Source organism: Vanrija pseudolonga, chromosome 1, assembly GCF_020906515.1.
Source record: "Vanrija pseudolonga chromosome 1, complete sequence".
Lineage (NCBI taxonomy): Eukaryota > Fungi > Basidiomycota > Tremellomycetes > Trichosporonales > Trichosporonaceae > Vanrija > Vanrija pseudolonga.
The window spans coordinates 1,167,708-1,195,215 of NC_085849.1; the positions used below are offsets into that span (position 1 = coordinate 1,167,708).

Consider the following 27,508-nt stretch of genomic DNA (forward strand, 5'->3'; position numbering starts at 1 on the left):
CGCCCTGTTGAGAGGCTCCCATGTGCACAGTTTCAGGATGCCGCGGGTGAGGGCCAGGAGGAATGTAATCGGCCCAGGCTCTGGGTCTATTTTACATCATCCAGTTCCTAGACAATTGCAGCTGGTCACTGACATCATGTCAAAGAGGTAAAACTCGAGTGCCTGAGTCGCGCAATAGACATTATCAACCTAACATGCATCATCACAGAACTTATGGAGGCAGCCAGCACACTTTGAGCGCACAGAAGCTAGCACATCACACGGATATGGCGCCCTCCCGCGCCCAACCTTGGCATTCGTGCCATGAGGGGGGCTAACAGGGACTCGGAGCTGTGACGACGCTGGGCTGTTTGTCATTGTGAGAAGGGGTGGGATACGGTGTGTCAGGGTGAGGGAGAGGGGAAGGGGTGGAGGACTGTTGTACGGGGGAGGTTGGCGAGCGGTCGTGTCGAGAGAGGTAGACACGCCAGGGTCGCAGCTGATGAGGTCGCGAGCGCATCGACGGCGCTGCGGGAAAGGTGTTGGATCGTTGACGACGCAAATGAACTGAGACATATGCCTGCGCAGTCCCAAGAGGCCTGGGCAAAGCGACGAGGCGGGGTATAGATTAAGGGTGGGGTGGTGGTGGTGGATCGAGTCGATGGGTGGAAAGATGAACGTGTCATTGAGTTTAGGGTATCGCGTGTGTTGAAACTTGAGTCGGGGGGTGCAGAGAGAATAATGCAGACAATGGGGAAAGTCGGGGATGGTCGTTAACCGGAGCCATGGCGCCGGGGAATCGTGACTGGCGGTGCAGCGACGTCCGCTCAGTGGGGTGATTCCGTGGCGAGCCGAACCGAGGGGCTCCTACGCATCCGCGACCGCTGCCATCCACCATCGTCCGCTCCTACCGCACTTCACTGTTGTGCCTGAACGCACGGTCACACCACGACCAGCTCGGTCAAAGTGGCGTGCCTGCGCTCCTCGTGCTCTTCTCCTTTACCAGTTTCCCTGCTGCTCACGGGCAATGTTACGCGTTTGCGAACGGAGCTGGCGCTGGGGCTCCGCCTTGGGGTCCTGGGCAATGCCGAGGTGAGCCTCAGGCGCCATGCGGAACTTCTGCGACTCGTCGCGCGGCTCACGGGTCTCGGTGACCTTGGGGGGCTGGACGGACCAGTCGAACACGTAGTCGTACTGGAAGCCCTCACGGACGAAGAGGTCGCGGAACAGCTTGCGGAGGTACGAGTAGTCGGGCTTGTCGTCGAAACGGAGCGAACGGCAGTAGTTGAGGTAGATGGCAAACTCGTTGGGGAAGCCACGGCAGAGGACGTCGGTGGGGGTCGTCATCTTCTTCTCCATGATGCGGTCGTACTTCTGCTTCTTGGTGGCAGCCTTGAGACCCTGCCACGGGAGCTGGCCACGGAGGAAGTACATGAGAACGTAACCGAGCGACTCGAGGTCGTCACGACGCGACTGCTCGACACCTAAGTGGGTGTTGATCGAAGTGTAACGAGCAGTGCCGGTGAGGTTCTTGTTCTCGCGGTAGGGGATGTGGAGGTGGGTCTTGGGGTCACGGTACTTCTTGGCGAGACCAAAGTCGATGACGTTGACCTGGTTGCCGCGCTTGCCGATGCCCATGAGGAAGTTATCGGGCTTAATGTCGCGGTGAATGAAGTTGCGCGAGTGAATGTACTCGGCACGCGAGATAAGCTGGTCGGCGAGGAGAAGAACCGTCTTCAGGCTGAACTTGCGGTTGCAGAAGTTGAAGAGGTCCTCGAGCGAGGGGCCACTGGTGGAGTGTCAGTCCGGTCACGCGCGCTGACGGCACCTCTGGTTACTTACAGGAGGTCAAGGACCATGGCGTTGTAGTCGCACTCGGTACCGTACCAACGGACAAACGGAACACCGACACCACCGGCGAGCGACTTGTAAACCTTGGACTCATACTCGAGCTGAGGGTGCTTGGCCTTGACGGACTCAAGCTTGATAGCAACCTCCTCACCAGAGACAATGTTGACACCAAGGTAAATGTCACCTGGACATTAGTCAGCTGATGCCCACTCCGACCTGCGTCTCTCCACTCCTCCACTCCACTCACCGAACGAGCCGCTACCAATCTTCTTGCCGATGCGGTACTTGCCGCCAACGCGAAGGTCCATGGAAGTCATCCTGGGCTGCTGGGCGTACGCCATGGTATATGGGTTATAGCGGTGCACGAGGGAAGGTAGATGAAAACGAGGCGTCGTGGAGAAATGAACGGGTTGATGAGTGGCCACGAGGGTGACGTCAACGTCGAGTTGAAGGTGTTGACGATGGTCGGGTACGACGAGTTAAAGAGCGGATGCAGTGAGCAAAACCAGATCGGAGCGAACAAAAAGGTTGCGCCAAATGATGGAAGGACAATGGGCGAGTCCACGAACGCGGCGTGGGAGGAGGGTCGTGCAGAATGTGAATTGGAGGAGACGCGAGTTGATGGTTTGCCCCAAATATTGACGAGACGGCGCGACGTTTTCACAATGCGAGGTAACGGTGGGGCAAAGGAGGCGGTCGAGACGAGCAGTGAGAGCGTCGAGGACGAGGGCGAGGGCAATTCGGTGAGGACAAGGAGAAGAGTAGTGGTCAGCAATCAAATTTGAATTGTCCACGTCGCAGTCTGGTGGCCCTTGCATTGACACTGCCCGTCACAATGCATGTATGGGCAAAGTGTTTGCGCGTGCCCGCAAAGGACGGGCATGCAGTGCAGTGCAAGGCGAGGCGAGGCGGCCAGGCGCACCAGTGATGCGTGACAGGAGGCGAACTCACCTAGTCTTGTTGTGTGTCGGGGGGAGGGTACGAAATGGGCACGCGAGGGCGTGGGTTCGACGAATGCAATGGCAGATGCACTTAGGCGTCGGTGAGGGGCCGCGAGTGTAAGTAGAGACGATACTACTGCCAATGGCAACAGTCGAGACGATCGGTGCGAGGGGGGCGGCGGGCCAGGGCGTGCAAGGGGGAGGGGGCTAATGAGACAGTTGGCCGTCCAAGAGCGGGAGTGCAGAGTCGCGGTGGGTGGGACGGTGGCCGGTGGGCGGGGCGGAGGGGGGCGACGATGCACGAGGAAGGCGCACGGGTGCCCGTGTTGATATCGATACGGGGGGAATGACGACGAATGGGAAGTGAAGAAGAATGGGACGAGGGGAGGAGTCAGCTCAAAGTAATCACTGGGCGGCGGTGTGGTGTGGTGGGTGTGTGGGTGGGTGGGTTGATGGTCGGCGGCGGTGGTGGTGTGGTGGTGGTGGTTTGGTGGTGCTCCGGGACAAGCGGGGAAGGTGTCACTCTGGCACGCTTCCCTCTCAAGTGTCCTAGTACGGAGCCTGCAGGCAGCGCGGCGCGGCGAATGGAGCGAGAATTTAAATCGTCGGAGCGTGACGACGAGGGCGCGCGGGCGTGTGTGTGTGTGTAGAAGGAGGAGGGCGGCGAGTGATGCTTACCAGGTGGTGACGAAGGGTTGAGTGGGTATACCTCGAGGTCCAAGTGAGGGGTGTGCAGACTTGGAGACGACGAGAGATATAAGAGTGTATTGGAGGAGAAGGAAGGGAAGGGGGAAGGGATGGAGCAGGATGCGACGTTGAATGATGAATAGCGTGGTGGTGCAGCCAGGCAGGCGGGCAGGCAGGATGCAGCAGCCAGGCAGGGGCGGGGCGGGGGGGGGGGTGGGTGATGGGTGCGCAGGGGTGTGACTCGGTGCAGTGGTGCTGGCTGCGATGGGTGGTGCGCTGGCCCGTTGGCTGGCTCGCTCGCTGGCTGGCTGGTTGGCTGGTAGAGTGAGTGCACTGCCCACTGGCTGGCTGGATGCACTGGATGCGGGGCGGGGCGGGCTGGGCTGGGCTGCAAACCTGGCGCCAGGTAGGTTGCGGGGCTGGCTGGCTGGCTGGGCTAGCTGGGCTGACTGGTTGGCGCAGTCTGGCACGCTGGCGCTCCCACTGGCGTGGCCCGCGTCCCTGGGTGGCTGTCAATCACTCCCACCAACAGAACGCCACGGCCCGGCAATAGACCAAACGCCGTCACCGTACGGTCGCTCACCCAGCCTTGCAGCGCTCAGCGACGCGCGTCATTCTCGACGCTGATGCAATGAGTGCAGCTGGCCAGCAACAACGACAACGATTACAACCTCAACTGCATCACTTTCTGGCCATCACAACCACAACAACTAGCAATCATGGTACGTACCGACCCAACACTGGCAAAGCAGCAGCACAAGCTGACCACCCCGCAGTCCCACCGCATCGTCCCACCAACAGTCAACGCCTCCAACGAGCAGTACGCCGTGTCCACCAAGGTATGCCTCGAGCTGGCAGGAGACGACACCATGCCCAGCTCGGCACAATGCTGACTGGCTACAGGCGACCAACCACTCCCAGTCTGGTGTTCACGACGCGTTCCGCTTCGGCCCCTCGTCGGCCGCCCAGACCGTTGCTGCCGGCAACGCCAGCCCCCTCCAGGCCCGTCTTGAGAAGGTGCGCCGGTTGCGTGCCGAGGAAGGTTGCTGGTGCTCCTACTAACCTTTTCCCAGTGGTCCGAGACGCAGCAGCAGCTTCGCTCGACTGTCCAGCGCAACACGTTCGGCCTGTCTGTTCCCCTGAGGCAAGCCATGGAGGTCAAGGTCGTCCAGGAGGTGGGTTAGCTGCCCATTTGACACCTCGTAGCCAACTGACACCCCGCAGGAGCTCCACCACCCCGTCCTCCTCTCGGCCACGCCATCGGGCATGCCCCTCGGCGGCTCGCACAACCTCCACCTCGAGATCCTCAAGGGCACCGACGAGACGCTCGACGCGCCCGACTTCATGTCTGGTGGCGCCGACCTCCGCGAGGTGCTCGACATGAGCGCAGCAATGGAGCGCAGCCGCGGCATTTAAACGAGTGAGAAGGTCTGTATGTGGATAGAACAACATGCATTGTATTATCAAGTATGTCGTGGGTCTAGAGCTGGGCGGAAAGGGGTACGGCCTAGTTGATGGGCTGGTATCCGCCGTGGTTGGTGTTGCGCGGGGCCTGGCTCTCCTCGTCGCCTCCGAGGCGGTATCCGCCACCAGAGGGGAACGCGCCGGGCGGGGGAGGTGGTGCAGACGCAGCGGGGCGTGGCGCCGTGCCAATGACTCCGCCGGCGTGCTGAGCCTGGGATCCCTGGTTGTTCTGCCATTCTGGTACCCGTCAGCACGGTCCCCGTCACAGAGTCCAAACGCACGCTGCCACAGGTCGACGCCGGGGTAGCCAATGTCTCCGCCCTTGTCGCGGAGGCGAACGAGCGAAGAGCCAAAGATGGGCGCCTTGAGCGCGAGGAGCGCGAGGACGAGGATGAACTGGAACCCGCTCGCGCTGCCGTCGACAATGGCTAGCAGGTCGAAGAACCCAGCCACGGCGACAAAGATGAGGAACCAGCGCAGCGGGCCGGTGCTCGACAGCTCGAGGGCAACAAGGCCGAATAGCTGGGGGCCCGTCAGCATGCCTCGCTCCGCCTTGGACACACCATGAGGGTCCACTCGTTCCGGAGCGACTTGACGTCGATGAACCATGTGAGCACCTGGCGTCAGCTTGCCCGGGCGGGCGGCACACGCACCGCCGAGATACCGATCAGCGACGCGGGGTTGAGCGCCGACGCGCGCTCGTACAGGCCGGCAAGTCCGCCGTTGGGTGATGCCATTGTGGTGGTGTGGTGCTAGTTAGTTGGACGTGAGCAATGTGTCCAAGTCGACGCGCGTTGACGTGACCCGACCCCCAACCAGACCTCCACTTGAGCCGTCCGCCTTCCCTCCACTCAGGCACGGCGTCACCTTCCCCTCAACCCCGACCCGTTCGGTCATGCGATGGACGATGGCGTTGTGCACAACAATTGTCACGGCGACGAGTGCACTTGCGCTTCGACACTCCTCGCCACCATCACAATGGCGCTGACTCTTGCCCTCGTACTCCTCCTCCCCGCACTCGTCGGCGCGCGGCCTTCCCCCGCCACCGCCGCCGCCGAGGGGCACCTCGACCTCGACGGCCAGGCCGAGACTTGGCGCTCGCCACCCGTCCTCCCCGTCCCGACGCGGCCGCTGCCGTGGGGCGATGTCAACTTCCTCGCGACGTCCGACACGCATGGTGGGTGTGCTGCGGGAATTAGCTGACAGCAGGCTGGCTCCGCGGCCACCAGCACGTGAGTTCAGTGTAGCTGTGGTAGCTCCGGCGCTGATAACAACAGAACACCTGGCCTGAGCCTGTAAGCTCGCTCGCGGGGACCCCGCTGACAACAGAACTATTCGGGCGACTTTGGCACGTTCGCCAGCTTTGCAGAGCACATGCGTGCGCAGGCGGCCGAGCGCGGCGTCGACCTGCTCCTCGTTGACGGCGGCGACCACCACGATGGGTCGGGCCTCGTGTCGACGTCGCCCGAGTCGGCGATCGCCGCGGACAACATCTTCGCGCAGCTCACTTACGACGTGCTCGCGATCGGAAACCACGAGCTGTACAAGTACGAGTCGGCGCTCGACATCTACCAGAACAACCGCCGCGGGCGGTGGGGCGGCCGCTACCTCACGTCGAATGTCAACATCACCGTCGAGGAGGGCGGGAAGGTGGTGTCTGTGCCGGTGGCTGAGCGCTTCGCCAAGTTCGAGACGGCCCAGGGACGGAGGGTGACGGCGTTTGGAGTCCTCTTTGACTGTGCGTTACGGTTTTGAGGGCCTAGCTAACGCGCAGTCAAGGCCCACGACCGGTAGGCCGAGTGTTAAGGTCGTACTGACGAGAAGCAACCTCACTGTCCAAGCACCGACAAAGCTCGCGCGCGAGGCGTGGTTCCTTGATGCGATCTCCGATGAACCCGACTTCTTGTAGGTGATTAATGACCTCGCAGCTCACCTCCCAGCCTCCTTGTTGGCCACATGCCGGGCCGTGGCCTGACGTCTGAGTGGACCCCTCTGTATGACGCCATTCGCACCCTGCACCCCACTGTCCCAGTGTTTGTCTTCGGTGGCCACACGCACGTCCGCGACTGTGTCCAGTACGACGACCGCTCGATTGCGTGAGTAAGCTTCCCGGGTTTCGCTCACCCCCGCCCAGGCTCGTGCCAGGACGATACCTCGAGACCATCGGCTTCGTCAGCTCGTCCCTCCCCGGTGCTGAGGATGACGGCGGGCCCCTGGACATGAACAGGCGCTACCTCGACGCCAACGACGTGTCGTATCAGTACCACACCGGTACTAACAAGGACACATTCTATACACCGCTTGGACGCAACATCTCGTCAGCGCTCGCTCGGCTCGCGCAGGACTTAAAGATTGACATTCCGTTCGGCACCGTCCCGCACGACTACTTCCTGAGCCGCCACCCGTACGGTCACCCACGCTCAGTGCTCACCCTTCTGGCAGACAAGATCCTGCCTGACGTGCTGGAGGACGAGAACCGCACTGGCCCTCGCATCATCATTGGCAACGCAGGCACCCTCCGCTTCGATGTGTTCAAGGGACCGTTTGACCGGAACGACGAGCTGACGGTGTCGCCGTTCACCTCGGCGTTCTTGTACACCCGCCTCCCCGCATTCCTCGCCACAGAGGTGTTCGCCGAGATGAACCGCGCCGGCGCGTCAAAGCTGATGCCGACTACGGCGAGGGAGGATGTCGAGGAGAGGGCGACCAAGATCTACAACGACTGGCTCGCCGACCAGTGGGAGGAGCATGTCTCGGCCACGCTGCTCGGCGGTGATGACGACGAGCTGTCTTTCGGATCGCCAGACAAGAAGCCCCACACGCTGGGCTACGTCACGCGCGACGCGTGCAAGGGGCGTGGGGACGACATCCCCCACATCCCCGTGCCGTTCTCGCGCGACCAGGTGTGAGTAGTTGATCTTCCCGTACTTTTCGCCAGCTAATCAGCAGCGACTTCATCATGACTCCTGTTCCCGATGTTCCGGACAACGAGGTCGTCGACGTCGTCGTTATGGACTTTGCAATGGACGACTTTTGTGAGTGCCTCATTCATCCGCCACTGACCCACCCCAGTGACTGCCGTCCACACGGTCGACCCGACGAGCAAGCTCACGCTCGCCGATTTTGAGCCGTATGCCGAGGGGACACTCGTCAATGCCGTGTTTGGCAAGTATGCGTCGCGGGCGTGGAAGTGATAGAAAGCATGTAGACTGCATTGTTGGATCGTGAGGGTGGCGGGCCTTGGACAGTGGTTGGGCGATGTCGGCCATCCAGCGCGCAGCATATCTCCCTCCCCCTCCCTCGCAGCAAGCAGCACACAACGCGCACATCCTGCCGATCATGGCCCCTGCCCTCACCGCGCCGATCCTCCCCATCCGACGCCCCCAAAAGGATTATTCCCGACGCGGAAGAGATTCGAACTCTCGCGTGCAATGCACAACACCTTAGCAAGGTGCCACCTTAGGCCACTCGGTCACCGCGCCTTGAGTGGGAGTCGAACCGCCGACCTGGGCCTGAGGCTCAGGGTGGCTTCCGACTCCGCCAAGGAAAGTCGATGACGTCGGTGCGATTTGGCGGGGTATGAGGAGGCGGCGGTGGTCACGTGGCGGTCGACCCGTGTGGCAACCGCCGTCGCTCCTGCTCTCCTGTGCGAGCGCTCACGACACAATGCAATGGCTACGATTATGATAGTCTACTAGTGTACTAGCGTATAATTATGAAGCTACGCCACGGCGATCGGTAATGCTGGGCGCTGGAGGGGGAGGGCCTGAGGCGGCGGCGACGGCGGTGTCACGTCCTGCTGAGGCGCGGCCTCCGCCACTTTCTCCTCCCGCACCTCCTTCTCAGCAGCCTCTACCGGTGCCTTCTTAGACCCCCGCTTCGACCCCCTCCTACAGCAGTGGCTCGCACCCCCCTCCGCCTCGCTCTCGCCATTCCCATCGCCGTTCCGCTCAGCGAGCTTAGCCCACAGCGCGACGGCGTGCTTGCCCTTGCCAATCGGCGCGTCGACGCTCTTGGCGACCTTGTGCGCGAGCTCAAAGTCACTCAGCGCGACGAGGGCACACCGAGGCGGCGACTCGGATTGCAGCGAGCGCGTGAGGAATCCTGTCGCTTTCGCGCGGGCATAGTCGGCTTCGCGTACGCCGCGGAAATGGGCCAGCTCTTTCGGGAAGCGCGCATCCCACTCCGTGCGCTTGGTGATCCAGTTATCTATCGGCCCACCCGCGCGGATGAAGCCTATCTTCTCTTTAAGGGTTGTATTGAGCGCAGCGACCTTGGACTCGGGCTCGAAGGCTGATATCACGCCGTGCGCGCTCACGCGTTCCGCAAGGATCGTTCGCCCGGCCCACTTAGGCTGAGTGCCCTCGATCACCATGACGGCGTGCCCCTTCGGTGGCGCTGGCTCTCCCGGGGTCGTTGGGCCTGATGATAACGAGCTGCTGGTAGTAGCGGGAGATGACGCTGCGCGCTCCATCCCCACGGCTATCGCTGGTGGCAGATCACGAAACGCCTCGGACGTGGCGGAGCGCGGCGGGGACGCAAGGTCTTCGCACAGCGCATCGTGGATACCCTGCGGGCTCGCGTCGATTTTCTTCTTCGACGCGTACTTGTATGCCCAGATGTTGAAGCTGGTGGTGTCAGTGGGATACGGGGAGGGGGCCTACTTGGCACTGCCGCGGATGATGAGCCGCGCAGTCCGTGTCCATGCCAATGTTGGCGCTACGTGGCACGCGCCTTCGAAGACCTGCAGAACGACGTGTGTGGGCGGGTACTTGTCCACCTGGGCCGCGAGGCTTGGGTACTCTGCTAGCGTGTGCGATGATGGCGGGTACTTGGTTGGGTTCGCCGCCTTGTGCGCGAGGTAGATGATCTCGTCGCGGAGGAGCTCGGCGCCGCCGGCAGACTGGGGTCAGCGGAGCCTCTCGCGACACGCACAAAGTACAGTGGACACAGCCCACCCAGGGACCCCGAGTTGATGACCGACACGAGGGGATGTGTGATGAGCTTGTTCGTGCTTCCGTCCGTCAGCGACGCCATGCGGCAATCACACACCAGTACTGGTGGATCTGCTCGTCGAGATGCTGCTCCTCGCCCTTCTCATCGGTGATGGTTATCCCGTCGCCAGGCAATGGGGGCCACGCAAGACTGGGCTTGAAGTGGAACCTGGCGTCAGCCGTGCCCCGGGGGCGCACGTACCCAACATTGATGATATGGTCGCCCCCGCCCCACTCGTTGATGCTCGGCATGCTGTGCGTGAGGTCGCACCACGCCGACACGAGGTTGGCGGCCGCGGGCAGCGGAACCCCCGTCTCGCGCATGGTGACCAGCAGGGCGACGATGAGGTTTGCGCCTGCCGAGTCGCCCATCATGATGATTGACGAGGGGGGGACCGGCGCCTGTGGCGAGTCGGCCGGCGGGTCAATGAGGTATAGGTACGCTGCGAGCGTGTCGAGCAGGGCGCAGGGCTGGGCGTGTTAGGTTGTCCCGACGCGTCGCCACCTACGAAGGGGTACTGCGGCGCAAGGCGGTAGTTTGGGGTGAACGCCCGCGCGCCCGCTTTCTTGGCGTGCTTCTGGATCTGGTACCGGTGGAGGTTGACGCTGGAGAAGAAGAATGCGCCGCCTGGGGGATGGGGTCAGCGGCGCTGGGGATGGGGTTTTGCGTGCCACTCACCGTGGACGTAGAACAAGACCCGGTCACCGCACACATCGGCCCCCGACCCGTCCTTGACTGGTCTGCGCGTGCGGTGGAGGAGGTGCTCGAAGCCATGCCACGACATGCGCCTGCTAGCCCCGCGCCGGCTGCTGCTGCTGTTGCTGGCTGCGGGCGACGCGTTTGCCCGGGTCGCGTGTGACTGCTTCACGCGCTCGGTGTAGTCTTTCGGCTTGGCATCAGCCGTGGGTTTTACTCTCGACCTCACCTCTAGCCACTCGGCCTCGAGCTCGCGCCCGCGCACCTGCCACCACTTGTCCCCGCCGACGAGGCCCACGAGGTCCCCGTCGCGGGTGTACGTCCGCAGGTGGTCCGCCACGAGGCCGGCGGCGCGCTCGATCGTCGCCTCGGGAATCCCGACCCACTCCTTGTGCCAGCCGCCGTCTGGGGTCAGTCGTCACGCCACCAGCTGTGGGCTCACGCGAGTCGGGCACCTCCTGCCCCGAGAAGCTCTGCACCTCCTCTACGGGGTGCGCCATCGAGTAATCGAGGAACCGCCGGATGACCTTGACTCCTGCGTCGTACCGCAGCTGGTTGACGGGCAGGTCATTGATGCCGACTGGCGACCCGGCGAGTGCCTCGGCGTCCTTTGGCTTTGCGTGCCGCGCCGGCCAGGACGCACAGTGCTCCACCGCGGCCGAGAGCACCGTCGGCGTGGCCATGAGCACGACGTTTCCCGTGCTGAATGGCGACATGGTGGTGGTACTGGTGGTGTGGTGGTGGTGATGAAAGTTGAGACACAGCGTTGGAGCGACCGATACAGGCCACGCGGCTGTGCTGCTGCTGCATGCTACGACTTATGCGCGCCGCAGCTCGGGCACGGCTTGCCTTTGGGCCCGAGCCGACGTCGGGCCGTCAGTCAGTTTGTGTCTTGTAGGTGCGTGTCATTTGCGTCGTCGTGGGTCGGCGAGGACCGGGACCCGCGTTGAGGTCGACGCAGTGGCCCAGACTTGGCAACAACACAATTCCGCCTAGTTTGCCAGAAAACGCCACCTCCACTGACGCGACAACTTGGCAGTGGCTCCACTCGAGTGGGCGGGCAGTGGGGCCATCTCCGCTCGACAGTGGCAGTTGACATGCTGCTCGCTCGACCTGTCGCGCCGAACGGTGCATGAAGAATGCTGCTGTACAAGTGGAGCATGGGTCGTCGGAAGAGGCATGTACACTGCATACCCGCTCCGCATCACCGAGGCAGTGTAATCCGCGGAGGCTTCGTAGTCGCGTCGTAGGCCCCCCGTGATCAAGCCCCAAGCAAGGCGTGTTCCTCGCCACCGTTCATCTGGGTAAGGGAACGCGCATTAGGGTGATTGGAACCTCGCGTAGACGGGACATGTGATCTCAAGGGAGTGATCTGCATCGGCAAGTGTGCATGGTGGGTGCACCGGGTACGAGTTTGGTACACATACCTCGACAATCTCAAGTGGAATGTCAATGGCGACCTACATCAGTATCGCACTTCATCGGCACGACCCGTCGACTTCGTCTTACTCGAAAACAGAGGCCTGTGTGTTCGTCTGCACTGGGGTACCCGTCGTACTATCCATCCGGGGATAACTGGGTACCGAGCACCGTTGAGGCGGCGAGTGTCGACGGGGTGACGCGGGCTCGTCGTCATCGCCACAGTGGACCAAGCGAGCGACTGCAGCAGGCGTATCTCATATCGATTCCTAGATTTGTATTAGATTCGGCCCGGGATTAGGAGACCGGCGGCTACGAGCAGTGGGCAGGATGAGCGAGACGTTGGCGGATGTCTATTCGCCAGCCACCGGGAGTCGCAACTTCTCCAGTAGAGTCTAGTCCCTCTATGCAACGTGACACAGGCCCAGCCATTACATGTTTCACACAAGATCGAAGGTCTGGTACAAACCAGTGCGAGGACCGTCCGCCACGTGCCCACAGACACTGCTGCTACTCGACTTGGCCATGTACATCCCGACTTGTGCTTGTGGCGGCGAAAGCCCCGCCACGACAGTCAGTCTTAACCATGCCACCTCCCACCGCCAAGCATTCAGTTGCTCGCCCGCGCCCAGGATGATCAATGGGCGGCTCACAGCCGATAGCGTTGACTCGGAGTGCACGGATATCGTGAGAAGGCCGGTTTGACGGGAGACATTGTCTACTCGATTTGTGTGGTGTCTTTGCTGTCGGGCGTGGGCCGACGGTGGAAAGGAAATAGACTGTCGATAAGGATTTCTAATGTATATTTGATGCCGCTAATGCCTGATTACAAAATATATTACGTGTATAAGGCGCCTTTAGTGTCCAAGATCCGGTGTCGGGCCGTATCAAAATGATGCGCGCGCACCAACCCGTCCGAGTCGAAAGTCAGAAACGGGCAGCCACCAGCCAGCAGCCAGCCAGCGAGCAAGCCACGGCGGTCGAGCACTTTAAACGACGAGGTGGTATCCAACAACAACACTGCAACAACCACTATAACCATGTCGACAGACGCACTCGCATCTGCCGTCGCTGACAAGCTCAGCGTCAGCGGCTCTAGTGCGTAGCTACATCATCAGTCGAGATTAGCTGACGCTCCACAGAGCCCACGCTCTACGTCGACGAGAAGAAGGGCTCCGACGAGACGGGCAAGGGCACCCAGGATGCGCCCTTCGCCACCCCCGTCGGCGCGTACCTCTCGCTCGCTCCCTCGACCGCGTCCGACAAGGACCCCCTGAGCGTCGTCAACATCCTCGTCCGCAAGGAGGCCGAGGGCGACGCGCCTGCCGAGTGGGCCGAGCTCTCGGGTGCCGGCAAGAAGAAGCTCGCCAAGGGCGTCGACCTCCAGAGGAAGAAGGCCGCCAAGCTCGCTGCCGACGGCGAGAGGCTCGAGAAGGAGCGTCTCGAGACTGAGGCCCGTGAGAAGAAGCGCCGCGAGGAGGCCGCCCAGATCAAGCTCGTCGAGGACCCCTCCAAGCCCGCTGCCAAGAAGGTGGGTTATCGAGAACTGTGGCCGCACGACTAACCCACCAGGCCAAGCTCTACCAGCTCCCGGAGCTCATCGGCGACCGCGTCCGTCTCCAGGGCTGGGTCCACCGCTTGCGTACCCAGAAGACCAACTACTTCATCATCCTCCGTGACGGCTCGGGCCCCCTCGCCCAGCTCGTCCTCTCCGGTGACGCCATCAAGACGCTCGACGCTCTTGACCTGACTGTTGAGTCGACCATCGAGGCCACTGGCACGATCCAGAAGGTCAAGGAGGGCCAGAGCGCTCCCCAGGGTGTTGAGATCGTCGTCGACTGGTGGAAGATTGTTGGCCGTGCTCCCTCTGGCGACGACGCTTTCGAGGGCCGCCTCTCGGCCGACACTGACGCCTCGATCCGTGCCGACCTCCGTCACCTCGAGCTCCGTGGCGAGACCGCCACTGCTGTTATGCGCTTCCGTGCCCTCCTCCTCCGCTACTTCCGCGAGTACTTCAACACCAAGCGCATCACCGAGGTCACTCCCCCCTGCATGGTGCAGACCTCGGTCGAGGGTGGTTCGACCCTCTTCTCGTTCGACTACTACGGTGCCCCCGCGTACCTTACCCAGTCGAGCCAGCTGTACCTCGAGACTGTCCTCCCCTCGCTCGGCGACGTCTACTGCATTCAGGAGTCGTTCCGTGCCGAGAAGTCATTGACCCGTCGTCACCTGTCCGAGTACACCCACCTCGAGGCCGAGCTCGTGTTCATCAAGTTCAACGACCTCCTCGACCACCTCGAGGACATCATCTGCACGGTCGTCGACAACCTCCTTGCCGACCCCGTCGCGTCCGAGATCATCAAGACTTTGCACCCTGAGTTCGTTCCCCCCTCGCGCCCCTTCCTCCGTCTCGACTACAAGGATGCCATCAAGTACCTCAACGAGCACGGTATCAAGAAGGAGGACGGCTCGGACCACGTCGTCGGCGACGACATTGCCGAGGCCGCTGAGCGCAAGATGACCGACCAGATCAACCGCCCTATCCTTCTCATCAACTTCCCCAAGATCCTCAAGTCGTTCTACATGAAGGCTATCGAGGGCGACGAGGACTTTACCGAGTCGGTCGACGTTCTTGTTCCTGGCGTCGGCGAGGTTGTCGGCGGTTCGATGCGTATCTCGGACTTTGACGAGCTCATGGCCGGCTACAAGCGTGAGGGCATTCCCCACGAGCCCTACTACTGGTTCACCGACCAGCGCAAGTACGGCACGACCGAGCACGGTGGCTACGGTCTCGGTGTTGAGCGCTTCATTGCCTGGTTCCTCAAGCGCTGGACTGTCCGCGAGGCGTCATTGTACCCTCGTTACATGGGCCGTGCAACGCCGTAATGTAGAGGGAGAGGTCGATATGGGGTTAGATGCATGGCGATTTATTGTAGAGACGAGGTCAGGCCGGTCAGGGTGCAGATAAGTCGCGACGATAGTCATGCCGATTAACTTTTGCCACGTGGGGGAATACAGAAATTTCTGTAGCTGTAGTGGAGGTTGTGCAAGATGCGACCCGATTGTCCCATCTCGATCAACAACTCTTCTCCACACGACACGATGCCAGCCGAGCGACATCAACGACCAAAGCGACACTCCAGCGGCGGGGGCAACGACCGCGCTGGGTCGTCGTCCAAGACGGCGTCGGGGCACAAGAAGCCGCTGCCGCTGGAGAAGCGCAGCGCGGACGGCATCCCGGGTCTGTCGAAGCTCAAGGGGTCGATCCGGCAGACGAAGCGGCTGCTTGCGAAGGTGTGTAGCGGGATGGCCCAAGCTGGGCATCACTCGTAGACCTTCAGCTTACTTACGCCGCCAGGACAACCTCGAGCCCAGCCTCCGCGTGCAGACACAGCGCCGCCTCGCGGCCCTCGAGGCCGACCTCGCGACGGCGCAGAAGCGCGACGTCGAGCGCAAGAACGGCGCGAAGTACCACGCCGTACGTAGCCTCTGCTCACCCCCTTATCACCCAACTAACCCCCCCAGGTCAAGTTCTTTGAGCGGCAAAAGCTCACGCGCGTGATCAAGCGCGCGCAGCGCAAGCTTGGCGGGGAGAAGAAGCTCAGCGGGAAGAAGCTGGCCAAGGCCGAGGCCGAGCTCGCCGATGCGAGGGTCATGCTCAACTATGTGCTGCACTTCCCGTGAGTAGAGAGCGCGCTGCTCAGCACGGCGCCAGGCGTGTGCTGCCATCTCGTGCTGACGCCACGCCCAGCAACACGCAAAAGTACATCTCGCTCTTCCCCTCGGACGCCAAGGACAAGGCAAAGGACGGCGGCGACGACGACGATGACGAGGGCTTCAAGCTCCCGCCTCTGCTCTCGCAGTCTGCCGACGGGCTGGACGAGTCGGCGCGGAAACGGCGCGAGATGCTGCTCGAGACGCAGCGCCTCATGGGCGAGGGCAAGCTGAGCGCCACGCCCGAGGAGGAGGGCGCCGGCGCCGCTCGCCGCGACGTCGACATTGCGCCCAAGGCTGTCGTGGCCGCTGCGGCGGAGGAGGAGAAGGAGGCGTCGGATGCCGAGGACGACTTCTTCGAGGGGTAGGAAGGGGTTAGAGCAGGCGCAGACTTGTATGTAATGATTGTTCAGAGATACATGCTGGTCTACAGCAGCGACCAGCGCGGTACGAAGATATCTATGATGTGGTCTAGGCGGCTGCTTACGCTTACGCCGACACGAGACCCGAGTGGAAGTTGAAGTTGTACAGCTTGTCCTGCCAGCAGCCAGCGGTGATGGGCACCTCGGAGGTGCCGGATGCCGAGCCGGCGCCGGACGAGAGCTCAAACTTCTGCTGGCCAGTGCCCATGGGCACCTCAAAGACCTGGATACCGGCCTGGGCGTCGAGCGTGACTGGCGCATTCGAGCCCGAAGTAACAGTGACCTTGGCGCCGCTCTTCGAGGACACGGCGACAAAGACGACGTCGGCGACAAACTCCCAGCCCTGCGGCTTGCCGGCCGGCACGCCGCCCGGCTGGACGTCCTTGCTCGCGCTGCCCTTTACGGGGTCGGTGGCGTCGCACGACGCAGACTTGAGGTGCGGGCGGTGCCAGTACACGACAAAGTCCTTGTCCACGACGGGCGCCTTGCCGCCCGCCTTGTACGCCTTGATGAAGGGCACGGCGAGGTCCATGAGCTTGGTGTGGTCCAGCCCCGCGGCGTAGTCGGCGCTCCCGTCGTCGCCTGCCGCGGCGGGCCGCGGGCCGACGTGGTGCGACTCGCCAAAGTCGTTCCAGGTCACAATCTCGACGTACTGCGGCGCCAGGTCGAGGATCTGCTGCCACCTGTAGTGCCACAGCTGCTCCGACTTGAACAGGAAGTTCTTGGTGTACGACTTGTCCGAGCCGATGTGGGTGAAGACTGGGGGAAGTCAGCTCTGGGCTCAAAGTGGTGCGCCACATGACACTTACACCAAGGCGACACGGGCGCCATGTAGTCCTTGTTGTTCTTGCCCACGAGTGCCTGGTACGCCTTGTCCGTGTCGGTGTTGAGGCTCGCGTCGACGGGGATGTTGTTCTCCTGGCCCGGCCAAGCGTGCCACGAGAAGAGGCCGTCGAGGGCCGCGCTGGCGATCTGGCTCTGCGTGCCCGCGTCGTCGGGGCGCAGGTTGCCGGGGATAATGTGCAGGGGGAAGCCGACCTGCTGCTTAACGCTCGCCCAGTCGAAGCCGGCACCGATAAACGTCGAGACAAACGCCGCATTGTTCGCCTTGACCTTGAGCTGGGCGGGCTTGGACGCCCACTCCTTGAGGTAGCTGACGACGTCGGCGACCTGGTCGTTCTTCCACCAGTTGAAGTCGAACGACAGGAAGACCTTGAACCCGAGCGCCTCGGCGGCATTGTACGCGTTGGTCAACTGCGCGTGGTTGTACTCGTCGCGGCCAATGTTGAGCGCGAACGCGTCCACGCCGTACAACTGCGCCTTGCGGATGTCGGCCTCCCAGTCGGCCTGCTGGTACGGCCACGTGATGCCGACCATGAAGTGCGCAAAGACGAGCTTGTCCGACGAAGCACCAGCGTCGGGCACGGGCGCGCCCGTGGCGTCGGGACGCGAGGCATTGCCCGAGTCCGGGGCCGAGGAGAAGGTCGTGGTCGGGGTAGGGCTCTGCGACGAGGTCGTGGCGGGCGAGCCAGACGTCGGTGCAGCGCTCTGCTGCGACGAGGCCGGGGTGATACCACTCTCGGACGAGGTCGAGGTCGAGGCCGAGACAGAGGGAGTGGCTGATGCAGAGGCTGACGCAGAGGCAGACGCAGAGGACGAAGGGCTTGTGGCAGGCGTGGGAATGCCATCGCTCTTGGCGCCACTAGGACTAGCCGCGGGAGCCTCCCCGGGCGTACCGGCGGGAGAGGGCTGCGACTGGACGGCCGTCGGCGCGAGGCTGGGGCTGGCGCTGACGTCGGGGCTCGCGGTCGGGGCCGTGCCGTTGGCCGAGGACGAGGGGGCCGAAGAGGAGGGGAGGACGATGTCGGACGGGCCGGACGGCGTGGGTGCCGACGGTGCTGCCGATGAGGACTTGGACTTGGGGCGGCACTTTGGTGCCACGGCCGACGCGGTGGTGAAGAACGAGCTCACGCTGCTTGTGCTGCTGCTGCTGCTGCCGGACGCACTGGCCACATCGCTGCTCGTCGTCGCGTTCGGGGCGATTGTGAGCCGCGGCTCCAGGCGGCGGCGCTTGACCGGCGAGGCAGCGGCGCCGGTGAGCGCCAGGAGCGCGCCGAGGACGAACGTGGCCTTCATGTGAATCTAACTTTTGCGGGATCGGAGGTGGAGGGGGGGCAGCGGACACCGGGTCCTGGTCAGTGGAGAGAGAGAGGGTGATGGGATGAAGAGACGCTCTTGTCTCCGCGGCGATCTTATACCAGACCATATGCATGCGGCAAGCAGCTCGACGTGTTTGTCGTCGCTAACCATTGTTGTATGGGGTGGGGTGGGGGTCGGGGTGCCTCGACGAAACAAAGAGACGACGTCAGGATAGCCTGTCACAGAATGTCGCCCCTGTTCCTCGTTGCTGGAACTGGGTGCCGCGAGCGAGCAGGGCCCAGAGCCGCCGGGCAGTACAGAAGGTAGAAATGGTGGACGAGTAGAGGATGGATAGTGGGAACGAGACGAGCAAGGTTGGATGGTGTGATGCGCCAAAACCATGTGTTACGAGACGCGTCGTAAGGGCGGGCGGGCACGCTGTGGCACCAACCTCCCGACGACAGCTCCCGACACAGACAAACCGGCGGCACTGCACCGCCGGCCACAGGGCTGTGCCGTGTCCGCGTCGTCCTCACGCGTCACTCTCCTGGTTCCTGCTGCTTGAGCCGTCACCCAGCTCGGCGTCCTCGTCCTTTGCGCGCCGCTCCACAATCTTGTCGACAATGCCAAAGTCGAGGGCCTCGGCTGCCGTCATGAAGTAGTCACGTTCCAGGGCTTTCTCTGCAAGGCGACCAGTGTCAGCAGGTTGGGCCATCTCACTGCACCCTTCCCCTGGCCTGGGCCACTCACCAAACCGCTCCCTCGCAACGCCGCGTTCCTCGCCCTCGCGCGTGCAGTGGTCGGCGTAGATGTCGGTGAGGACGGAGCGTATTCTTAGAATCTCCTTTGCGTGGAGTGCGATGTCGGATGCTTGGCCAGACGCGCCGCCCGATGGTTCTGAGGCACCCAGTTTCAGCGCCCCGGTACAGTGCACCCTTGCCACCCTTGCCAACACGGTCAACTGGCGGGGCTCGGCGTGCCCAGAAACGCTAGATGCTGGTTCCAGCATCTCGTTGCGCCGCCAGAAGAGCTCGTCGCACCGCAGCCACCGTCGCCGCAGGCACACGCCGACAACAGCCAACCAACCACACTCACGATGGATCATGACACTCGAGTTTTTCAGCGAGAAGCGCTTGCCCGGCTCCCCGCCAGCCAGGAGCAGCGAGCCCATGCTCGCCGCCTGGCCCAGGCAGAACGTGTGCACCGGCGCAGAAATGTACTGCATCGTGTCGTAGATGGCGAGTCCAGACGTCACGCTCCCGCCAGGCGAGTTGATGTACAGCCTGATGGGGCGCGTCGCGTCCTCTGCCTCGAGGAAGAGGAGCTGTGCAGTCACGAGGGACGACATGGCGTCGCCGACCTGGTGGTGTTGGTGTCAGTCGCCTGTTGTTGTGTTGTGTTTGCTTGCTCGCTCGCTCGCTCGCTTGCCAGCCGTTAGCCGCTTGTGACTCACCGGCCCGCCGAGGAAGATGACGCGCTCGCGCAGCAGCCGCGAGAAGATGTCGTAGCTCCTCTCGCCGCGAGCCTAGGTAGGGCGTGTCAGCATCGGTACGTCTTGCATCCCCTGGCAGCGCGCAGCACCCAGCTGGGCCAAACACCATGCCCCAAACGCACCGTCTGCTCGACAACAATCGGCACCAGCGTGTTTCGCACAACGGGGTTGACACTGTCGTCAAGGTAGCCGCCGGGTGCGCTCGCGCCTGCGTCAAACCCGAATGTGCGTCGCAGCGCAAAGCTAATACGGGGCGACGACGACGACGACGACGCCGGCACGGCAGCAGCAGGCCGCAAGAGCTGCGCCAGAGGCCGGAGGTGGGCCGCACGGAGAGACATGGTTGAGGGTGATGTGACGATGCAAAGAGAGTTGGTCGTCGTTGTTACCAGCTCGAGCAACAACGGCAATGACGGAGGCGTCGGCGTCACTCGGTCAGTCGGCAAAGTGGAGGTCCGGTCGCATGACGGAATCCGCAACCCGACACACTGTGGCAACAAACCGCCTGCACCTGCACCCTCCTGCTTTCCTGCTGCTTTAGACTCACAATGGGCCATGCATGTAAACAATACTGTGATGAGGGTGATACAATATAGGGATGGGGGCAGGGACAACAGATGGGGAACGCTCGCTCGCTGGCGTTTTTACTACGACTGCTGCTATCATCACACGACAACGGTGGCCGGCGGAGCCGACACAATCACAGATGGAGGCTGGGCCTGGGGCGCCGAGTCGCCGAGTCCAAGCGCCGAGGTTGGGGCGGGGAGAGCAGCACCGGAGGTACCCGGAAGGCCAGCCGTGGCGACCTGTGGCGTACCAGTGACCGACGTCGCGAGGGACGCAACCGCGGTAACGTCGCCAGTGCCAGCAAACCCAAGGGCCGCCTGGGCTTCTGCTGCAATCGCCGCCTGCTCAATCGCCTTGGCCGCTTCGTCCTTCTCCTTGCGCCAGTTCATCTTCGAGTCATTGACAAGCTTGAGCTTGGCAGCACGCTGAGCCGAGATCGGCGCACGACGTGACGACCGAGCCTGGTCCAGTCGGATGGCGTCCGACGAGAACCCTGGCAGCGAGCGGCCAAACAGAGACTCTGTGGTGTGTCAGTTGAAGATCCAACATGAGCGTGTCAACCCACCATAGGCAAACTGCACATCCTTGCGGTCGATCGCCCCAGCCTTGCGGTGCTTGGCCAGCTGGCAGCTAGTCTGAGTCACGAGGTCAATGTACTCGTCCGCCATGTCGAGAAGGACGTCCTCCACTGGCCGGTCGATCTGGAAGCTCTTGTCGATTGTCTGCGCAAACTCTTGCACCTTGAGCTTCTTTTGGCCAGGCATGCCGCTGCCCTCGAGGTCATGCTTCTTGCCAGCCTTCTCCAATGCCTCGCTCTTGGCGTCGGCGTCGCCCTCGGCCAGTGCGCGCAGGTCGGAAGGAAGCTTCTCGCCGAGCACACCGGCCAGAACGGGGACGGTGGACATGCCCTCGAGGAGCGTGGAGCGACCAGCCGAACGCGTAGACTGCTGCTGCAGACGGAGGAGGCTTTCTCTAAGCGCGGCATCATTCTCAGCCGACGGCTGCCAGGAGACCTTGGACAGCAGCGAATTGGAGCGGTCAAGCGCTCCCGACACCACATCGTTTGTCGAACGCTGTGGCACAGTCTGGGCCTGAGGCACAACGTTCTTCTTATCCAAGTCGGATAAAATGAGCGCCGGTGTCATGTGCTGACCAGGAACGAACCCTGGGCGAACCGGCTGCTGGCCTGGTGCAACGGGGATGCCACCGGGGAAGAGGCGCTGTGGCTGCGTCGGCTGGCCGGGTTGTGGGGTGCCACCGGCGGCGCTCGACGGCGTGCCCACGGACGGAGCGGTGGGGCGGACCTGGGGCGACTGCGTGGCGGTCGGCGTGCTAGGCTGCTGCTGAGCTGCCAGATTGCGCTGCTTGTTCGCTGGGATGTGAAGGTTGGGCACGTTGTTGAGGACAGGGAAGCCCATTGGCGTAGGTGGCCGGACCTGCATCTGAGAGGCGTTGCCTTGCATCGGAACACCACCCATGTGCTGCTGCTGCTGCTGTTGTTGGGCTTGTTGCTGAGCCTGCTGCAACAGTTGCTGCTGCTGCTGCTGGTCGGGCTGCTGCATCTGTTGCTGCTGTTGCTGTTGCTGCTGAGCTGTCTGCTGCTGTTGCTGCTGCTGAAGCTGCTGGGCCGCCTGGAGCTGAGCCTGCTGCTGCTGGGCTTGCTGCTGCTGGGCTTGCTGCTGGGCCTGCTGAGCGGCGGCGGCGACCTGTTGAGCCTGCTGAGCCTGCTGAGACTGCTGCTGTGCTGCTTGGGCAGCGGCCTGCTGTTGTGCTTGCTGCTGAGCGAGCTGAGTCGTCTGCAACGAGATGTTGGAGTGGTACAACGCTCTAAGCTTGGGATTCTATAGAGAGAGTGTGTGTTAGCCGTCATTCAACCTCCAAGTCAAAATCAGGCACGTACTCTCTCAAAGGCCTTCTCCCTGTCCTGCTCAGATAGGGTCGCGAGCTTAGCACGGATGTCAGCCCAGTTGTTGGCGACCTGTGCGGGGGGACGGGGAGAGCCAAAGTTGTTGCCAGCGGCAAGTGCTGCCCCCTGTGCTGCTTGTGCTGCCTGTGCTGCCTGCGCTGCCTGCGCTGCTTGCGCTGCCTGTGCCATCTGCTGAGGAGTGAACTGAACGCCTGCCGCCTGGGCATTTTGTTGTTGCTGTTGGAGAAGCTGGGCCGCCTGAGCCGCCTGGAGGACTTGCTGAGCTTGCTGGTGCTGCAAGCCTTGCAGCATGTTGGGCTGGCCGCCGTTTGCAAGCTGTTGCTGGGCTTGCGCCAAAGCCTGCGCCTGCGCCTGCGTGCGGTTCGCCGCTGCTTGCTGGTTGGCCAGTTGTTGCTGCCGGAGCAACAGCTGCGGGTTCTGCTGGAGCAAGAACTGCTGCTGTTGCTGCTGGTGGAGCTGTTGCTGCTGTTGCGGAGTGAGCATTTGGCCTTGCTGGGCGAACTGAGCGAGCTGCTGTGGCGCGAACTGGGCCATTTGATCAGGGCCGAGGCCGGCAGCGGCCGCGGCAGCCTGCTGCTGCTGCTGTTGCTGCTGGTGGCGAGCGAGCGCAGCTTGCCTTTGCTGCTGAGCCTGCAGGTGAGCAATCTGCTGGGCGGCGAGCATGGCGGTCGGCTGCGAGGTCGCGTTACCCTGCTGGGGTGACTGCTGGCTGACGTTGTTGGCTAGGTTCTGGCGGATCGTCTGCTGTCGCTGGCTGATCTGCTGGAGGTAGTTCTTGACTTCGGGCGTGCTGATGAGCGCGTCAAACTGGATCTGTCAGTACAACACTCTTCCAGGCGAGTATTGCTCACCGTCTTCTGCATTTCAGGAGGCATTTGACCTAATTGGCGCAGTTTGAGAAGTTCAGGCATGTTGGCAATGATCTTGCTTGGATCGCTCCCAAACATGTTCAGCCCTTGGGGCGGTCCTCCACCAGCCGCACCAGGCGTGCCTGCTTGGGCGATACCGGGCCCCGCGCCGCCGCTCGCGGCAGCCTGCATGCGCTGTGCAACTGGAGACTGTCCCAGAGCAGCCTGGTTGGCCATTGGTGACTGCTGCGCCTGTGGAGAGGGTGTCGCAATTGCGGCCCCCAATGGGTTCAATGGGTTCGCGAGAGGGGTGGCGACGGCACCTGCCGGTGTCCCGGCTTGTTGTTGCTGCTGCTGTTGTTGCTGTTGTTGCTGCTGCGCTTGCTGCTGCTGCTGTTGTTGCTGCTGCTGTAACCTGTGTTGTGTTGCAAGGATCTGTAACTGCTGCTGATGGGCCGCCTGCTGCGCCTGCACTTGCTGAGGCGTCTGTTGCTGACCGAGCTGCTGCTGTTGTGCCTGTTGCTGTTGCTGTAGACGGATCTGCTCTGCCAGCGCTGCCTGCTCCAGGGATATCAGCAATCTCTTTCTCCTACACATAGAGCACACTTACGTTTTGGGCCAGCTGCTGAGCCTGCTGAACATTCATCTGCTGGGGTTGCTGCATGCCGACTCGTGGGCTGGGCGTTTGACCGACCTGACCGGCTTGCGGCGGCCGAATTACGGACGGGCCTGCTTGTCCTGCTGCTGCCGCTGCTGCTGCCGCCTGTGCTTGTGCTTGTTGCTGCTGTGCCGTGGTCTGCTTTCGCCTATTCTGTTGGTCGGCCAACATGAGGTGAACGCGCTTTCTAAGAATCTCATTTCGCACGTCTGGCGACATCTGCTTCTCGGCGGGAGTAAGAATCTGTGGAAACTTGGCGAGGACCGCCTCCATGTTGATCGGGCCCGACATGTTGCCTCCCCAATGCGCTGGAGCCTACTGTCGGGAATTGGGGCCGTGATGGTCCCAGCCGAGTGATGAAGTGGAGACGGCGCCAAGGGGTGGCCGGCGGTGACGAGAGGGGTGCGAGCAAGCCCCCGGTGATCTCGAGTCGCGGCAATGGCAAGGCTGGGCCTAGAAAACGAGGGCAACAATGCACCGTGTGTCGAGTCGTTCCGTGTCGTCTTTTGTGCAAAGGGGTATGCGTATGGGACGACTTGTGACCAAGTGGGATGGATGTGAAGAAAGTTGGATGAAGATGGACAAGGCGTAGTGATGAAACACCACAGCCAAGTGAGAGGGGAGGGAGGGTGGGGGGTGGTCGGTGGATGCTCCTCCTGGGTGGCGGCTTCGGCGGAGGCGGCGGCAGTAGCCGTTGCTCGTCAGTCTCCTCGCACACCCCATTGTGCCAATCAACTGGCACCATTGTTCCCACTCGCACCAGTGCTCGGTCACGTCTCACTCAAGTGCATTGGAATGTCTATGGCTAAAAGTACATTCACTACGGGCAAGCACAAGTGCCCGTGCATCGAGAACAGCTCGGCTTTTCTCGTCTCTATAGTCCGTCTCTTGCTCAAGGACGGGGTTCACCCGGCGGTGGCGAAGAAGGGCGACTCGGCGGGTCTGTGCGCGCAAAGAAGAGGTCGCTGATAGTGACATCAGCATGACTCTGGTCGCAGTACGCAACCGACTTACCCAAAGTTTCTGCCAACGCCTGCCTTGACCTTGCCATTCTCGCTCTCCGTGTCCTGTGCGCTGCCAGGGGTTGGGTCCGGTGACGCATCCCGAGGAGAACCCGCGTCATACTCGTTGAGCGCGGTAGAGCTGGCCTTCTGGGCCTTCTTGGCATGGTGACGACGCGCTGTCACCGAGTTGGAGAACAGGGGCAAGAGGTAACGCTCATCGAGAGCAGTGAACCACTGGCCATCGCGGAAGATCATGCCCTTTCGTGATGGTCCAGCGGTACCTGCCTTAGCGTCAACTTCGGCAGGGTCCCCGTAGTTTGCAGCTGGGAGAGGCTCCTCGTCCGACTCTTCAGAGTTGGTAGAGAAGCCTGCCGCCGAGGCGCCGCGCGCCAGACGAGGACGTTGTGACGAGTGGCGCGAACCAGACAGGCGAACGCCTCTCTGGAAGGGCGAGTCGAGCGGCGAGGTGAAGGGTACGTCGTCGTCCTCGCTGTACATGCCCTGGCCATTCTGTCCAGCATAACGGCGGCTGCCGGGGCCAACTTGGAGCGCAATGTTGCCATGGTGGCTGGTCCAGCCTTCACCCTCCTCGTCCGAGCTGTCATCGTCATCCTCGACGCCGACGCGGATTCCGAGGACTTCGAGCATACGCGCTGTGGTGCCACCGAAGACGATGACAGTGAGCACGACCACGACGAGGACAGTGGTGCGCAGGGCGTCGGCGTTGGGGCCAGTGAAGCCAGTGGCGAGTGCGACGCCGACAGCTCCGCGGAGACCAGCCCAGAAGAGCATCATCTGGTAAGAGTGAGGAAGCTCTTCGTAGCGCTGGCCACGAGTGTGGAAGATCCAGTTGATGAGCTCAGCCAGAGGGAAGACGGCGGCGTAACGCGAAGCCATCACAGCGATCTGAGCGTCAGCCGTGCGTCGCTCCACAGAAACGTACCGCAGACACGAGGATGAAGAAGGGCTTGAACACCTGAACGTCCTGGGTGAAGAGGTTCAATCCAAGATAGATGAAGATGAAGTTCTCTGACAGCTGGGCGAGAACTTGGAACATGTACTTGGTCGTTCGCTGGGTGCGTTTCGACATTGTGTGGTAGGCATAGTGCTTGAGCGTGATCCCACAGAACAGGAGGGACACGATGCCTGACACGATCAGCACAACACGCATCCATTCACTCACCGCTCATCTCCAGACCGTTGGAGAAGAAGTAACTGGTGTAAGCCACGAGGGCGACAATACAGCTCTCGATCTGGGGGTAGCTCGCAAGGTGAGAGTGCTTGAGGCCAAGCGAGCAAGCGAGGCCAAAGGCAACACCAAGTGCCATAGACACGAGGAACGAGAACAAGAACATGCCGACACCGTGGAACAGCGTCGAGACGTAAATGTCCTGCATCTCCTGGTTGTGGAAGTGGGACAGCGTCCTAGAGAGTCAGCTCCCGCCACATTAGCAACCACAACGTACTGGTACATGACGATAGAGACGGCATCGTTCAAGATACTCTCGCCAAAGATGATCGAATAGAGCTTGGGGTCGACCTTTGCCGAGTTGAAGATGGCCAGAATCGTCACGGGGTCCGTGGCAGACAGCGTTGATCCGAAGATTAGACACTCGAGGAGGCTAAACTTCAAGCCCTCCAAGCCGAGGAACGACCACAGGTAGACCAAGACACTTGGCGCGTCAGCACAGCGCACCTCCAGCACGTCACCTACCCAATGCCCACGGCTGATATGAACGTCCCCAAGAACGCAAACGTGAGGATGACTCCAAAATTCCTGAAGAAGTTTTCCTTTGGTTCATCAGTACGCGCCGGGGCCCAGACGCACCTGCTTGAGCTCGTAGCCCGAGTTGAGGATGATGGGCGGGAGGAGGAGATTGAAGAAGACGGTGTGCTTGAACGCCTGGTCGTGTCAGCCGTGAAGAACGAACATGACGTGCTCGACGTCCATCGTCATGCCCAAGCTGCTACTGCTACTCACAAACATTTCACGGATAAGGTGGCCAGGCGCGAGGCGGAAGATGAGGCCGACGAGCATGCCGGCGAAGATGGAGACGACCGTCTCATGGACGGCACGGATACGCTTGATCTGGAGGTAGTACGAGGTGCAGAGCGCGCCGATGAGGAGCACACAGAGGATACACAGGCCCCATCTGTGCGCGTTAGACTCAGACTAAGGGCGCCCATGATGCCGCAACAACTCACGAGGCGTAGAACTCCTCGTTGATGGGGTCGATGGCCTCGGGCGGCTCGGTGATGGGTTTGTTGCCCGCCATCATGGTGGTGGGCTATCGTGCGGCCAGTGTGCGGCTGGGCCTCTGTGTATGGGACGTGTGGGAGGCGCGAGCGGTGGGAGGGTGTAGTGGCTGGGTGGCTCGTCGCCGAGCTGAGAGCTGCGGTCGCAGCGTCTGATCAATCGAGCCTGGTCTTGGAATCGGCCTGTTACTCGTATCTGGATGCTACCAGCTGCTGTCGACGACGTGTTGTGGTGTCGTAACCGTGTTGTGCAAGAGGCAAGACAAGACGCGATACGCTGGAAGGTCGAGGATCGATCGCTGGGCGTGGTATGCGTCGCAGTTGGCGTCGTGAGCGGCGTGGAGATTGTAATCGTCACCGCGTCACCGAGGCGGAACGCGACATGAGAAAGGAAGGCGCGGGATCAAACCTTGTCTAAGCCAACTGATCTCGAGCTGGACCTCCTGGTA

The 27,508-nt window shown here is 62.1% G+C and overlaps 9 protein-coding genes and 1 non-coding gene across 12 annotated transcripts; 3 read left to right on the forward strand and 7 right to left on the reverse strand.

The window, feature by feature from the left end:
* Nucleotides 1–178: 178 nt before the first annotated feature.
* Nucleotides 179–3,751, reverse strand: hhp1_3 (Casein kinase I hhp1). Of its 2 annotated transcripts, XM_062766897.1 has the most exons (4): nt 2,078–2,781; nt 1,822–2,014; nt 1,122–1,768; nt 179–1,056 (listed from the first exon to the last, which is right to left on the reverse strand). In XM_062766897.1, exons 1-4 carry the CDS (start codon nt 2,169–2,171, stop codon nt 1,010–1,012), a joined length of 981 nt encoding a protein of 326 aa, XP_062622882.1. In that variant the 5' UTR covers nt 2,172–2,781; the 3' UTR covers nt 179–1,009. The 2 variants fall into 2 exon arrangements, with proteins under 2 accessions (XP_062622882.1, XP_062622881.1); XM_062766898.1 differs by having other exon boundaries at nt 179–1,768.
* A 410-nt stretch (nt 3,752–4,161) lies between these two features.
* Nucleotides 4,162–4,930, forward strand: ump1 (putative proteasome maturation factor ump1). The gene is made up of 4 exons (XM_062766899.1): nt 4,162–4,297; nt 4,380–4,475; nt 4,532–4,633; nt 4,683–4,930. The coding sequence occupies exons 1-4, from the start codon at nt 4,178–4,180 to the stop codon at nt 4,872–4,874; spliced, it is 510 nt and encodes a 169-aa protein (XP_062622883.1). The 5' UTR covers nt 4,162–4,177; the 3' UTR covers nt 4,875–4,930.
* LOC62_01G000466 (uncharacterized protein) lies at nt 4,911–5,709 on the reverse strand. The gene is made up of 4 exons (XM_062766900.1): nt 5,576–5,709; nt 5,486–5,539; nt 5,204–5,444; nt 4,911–5,159 (listed from the first exon to the last, which is right to left on the reverse strand). The coding sequence occupies exons 1-4, from the start codon at nt 5,657–5,659 to the stop codon at nt 4,966–4,968; spliced, it is 573 nt and encodes a 190-aa protein (XP_062622884.1). The 5' UTR covers nt 5,660–5,709; the 3' UTR covers nt 4,911–4,965.
* A 2,612-nt stretch (nt 5,710–8,321) lies between these two features.
* Nucleotides 8,322–8,404, reverse strand: LOC62_01G000467. The gene has a single exon. It is a non-coding gene; the product is annotated as a tRNA-Ser (tRNA).
* SPAC4A8.06c_1 (AB hydrolase superfamily protein) lies at nt 8,375–11,389 on the reverse strand. Its single transcript, XM_062766901.1, has 7 exons — nt 11,056–11,389; nt 10,596–11,018; nt 10,426–10,544; nt 9,975–10,387; nt 9,858–9,936; nt 9,587–9,825; nt 8,375–9,550 (listed from the first exon to the last, which is right to left on the reverse strand). Exons 1-7 carry the CDS (start codon nt 11,327–11,329, stop codon nt 8,644–8,646), a joined length of 2,454 nt encoding a protein of 817 aa, XP_062622885.1. The 5' UTR covers nt 11,330–11,389; the 3' UTR covers nt 8,375–8,643.
* Nucleotides 11,390–13,014: 1,625 nt separating this feature from the next.
* DED81 (Asparagine--tRNA ligase, cytoplasmic) lies at nt 13,015–14,971 on the forward strand. Its single transcript, XM_062766902.1, has 3 exons — nt 13,015–13,130; nt 13,175–13,563; nt 13,605–14,971. The coding sequence occupies exons 1-3, from the start codon at nt 13,073–13,075 to the stop codon at nt 14,916–14,918; spliced, it is 1,761 nt and encodes a 586-aa protein (XP_062622886.1). The 5' UTR covers nt 13,015–13,072; the 3' UTR covers nt 14,919–14,971.
* A 150-nt stretch (nt 14,972–15,121) lies between these two features.
* EFG1 (rRNA-processing protein EFG1) lies at nt 15,122–16,166 on the forward strand. Its single transcript, XM_062766903.1, has 4 exons — nt 15,122–15,326; nt 15,391–15,510; nt 15,558–15,712; nt 15,784–16,166. Exons 1-4 carry the CDS (start codon nt 15,135–15,137, stop codon nt 16,112–16,114), a joined length of 798 nt encoding a protein of 265 aa, XP_062622887.1. The 5' UTR covers nt 15,122–15,134; the 3' UTR covers nt 16,115–16,166.
* Nucleotides 16,167–16,235: 69 nt separating this feature from the next.
* On the reverse strand, nt 16,236–20,149 carry PCH_Pc12g07500 (the record flags this gene model as incomplete). 2 transcript variants are annotated; one of them, XM_062766904.1, is made up of 5 exons in its annotated part: nt 18,294–18,988; nt 19,058–19,204; nt 19,403–19,667; nt 19,761–19,832; nt 19,922–20,149. In XM_062766904.1, 5 exons carry the CDS (start codon nt 20,138–20,140, stop codon nt 18,840–18,842), a joined length of 852 nt encoding a protein of 283 aa, XP_062622889.1. The 2 variants fall into 2 exon arrangements, with proteins under 2 accessions (XP_062622888.1, XP_062622889.1); XM_062766905.1 differs by lacking the exons at nt 19,058–19,204; nt 19,403–19,667; nt 19,761–19,832; nt 19,922–20,149 and adding exons at nt 16,236–16,851; nt 16,876–16,927; nt 16,978–17,714 and having other exon boundaries at nt 17,805–18,304.
* A 200-nt stretch (nt 20,150–20,349) lies between these two features.
* Nucleotides 20,350–24,090, reverse strand: TAF12B (Transcription initiation factor TFIID subunit 12b; the record flags this gene model as incomplete). The annotated part of the gene is made up of 5 exons (XM_062766906.1): nt 20,350–20,886; nt 20,932–22,207; nt 22,267–23,106; nt 23,145–23,699; nt 23,752–24,090. 5 exons carry the CDS (start codon nt 24,088–24,090, stop codon nt 20,465–20,467), a joined length of 3,432 nt encoding a protein of 1,143 aa, XP_062622890.1. The 3' UTR covers nt 20,350–20,464.
* Nucleotides 24,091–24,573: 483 nt separating this feature from the next.
* Nucleotides 24,574–27,365, reverse strand: NHX1 (Endosomal/prevacuolar sodium/hydrogen exchanger). The gene is made up of 9 exons (XM_062766907.1): nt 27,009–27,365; nt 26,785–26,956; nt 26,632–26,706; nt 26,518–26,594; nt 26,270–26,476; nt 25,987–26,228; nt 25,747–25,949; nt 24,814–25,709; nt 24,574–24,764 (listed from the first exon to the last, which is right to left on the reverse strand). The coding sequence occupies exons 1-9, from the start codon at nt 27,080–27,082 to the stop codon at nt 24,692–24,694; spliced, it is 2,019 nt and encodes a 672-aa protein (XP_062622891.1). The 5' UTR covers nt 27,083–27,365; the 3' UTR covers nt 24,574–24,691.
* Nucleotides 27,366–27,508: the final 143 nt, after the last annotated feature.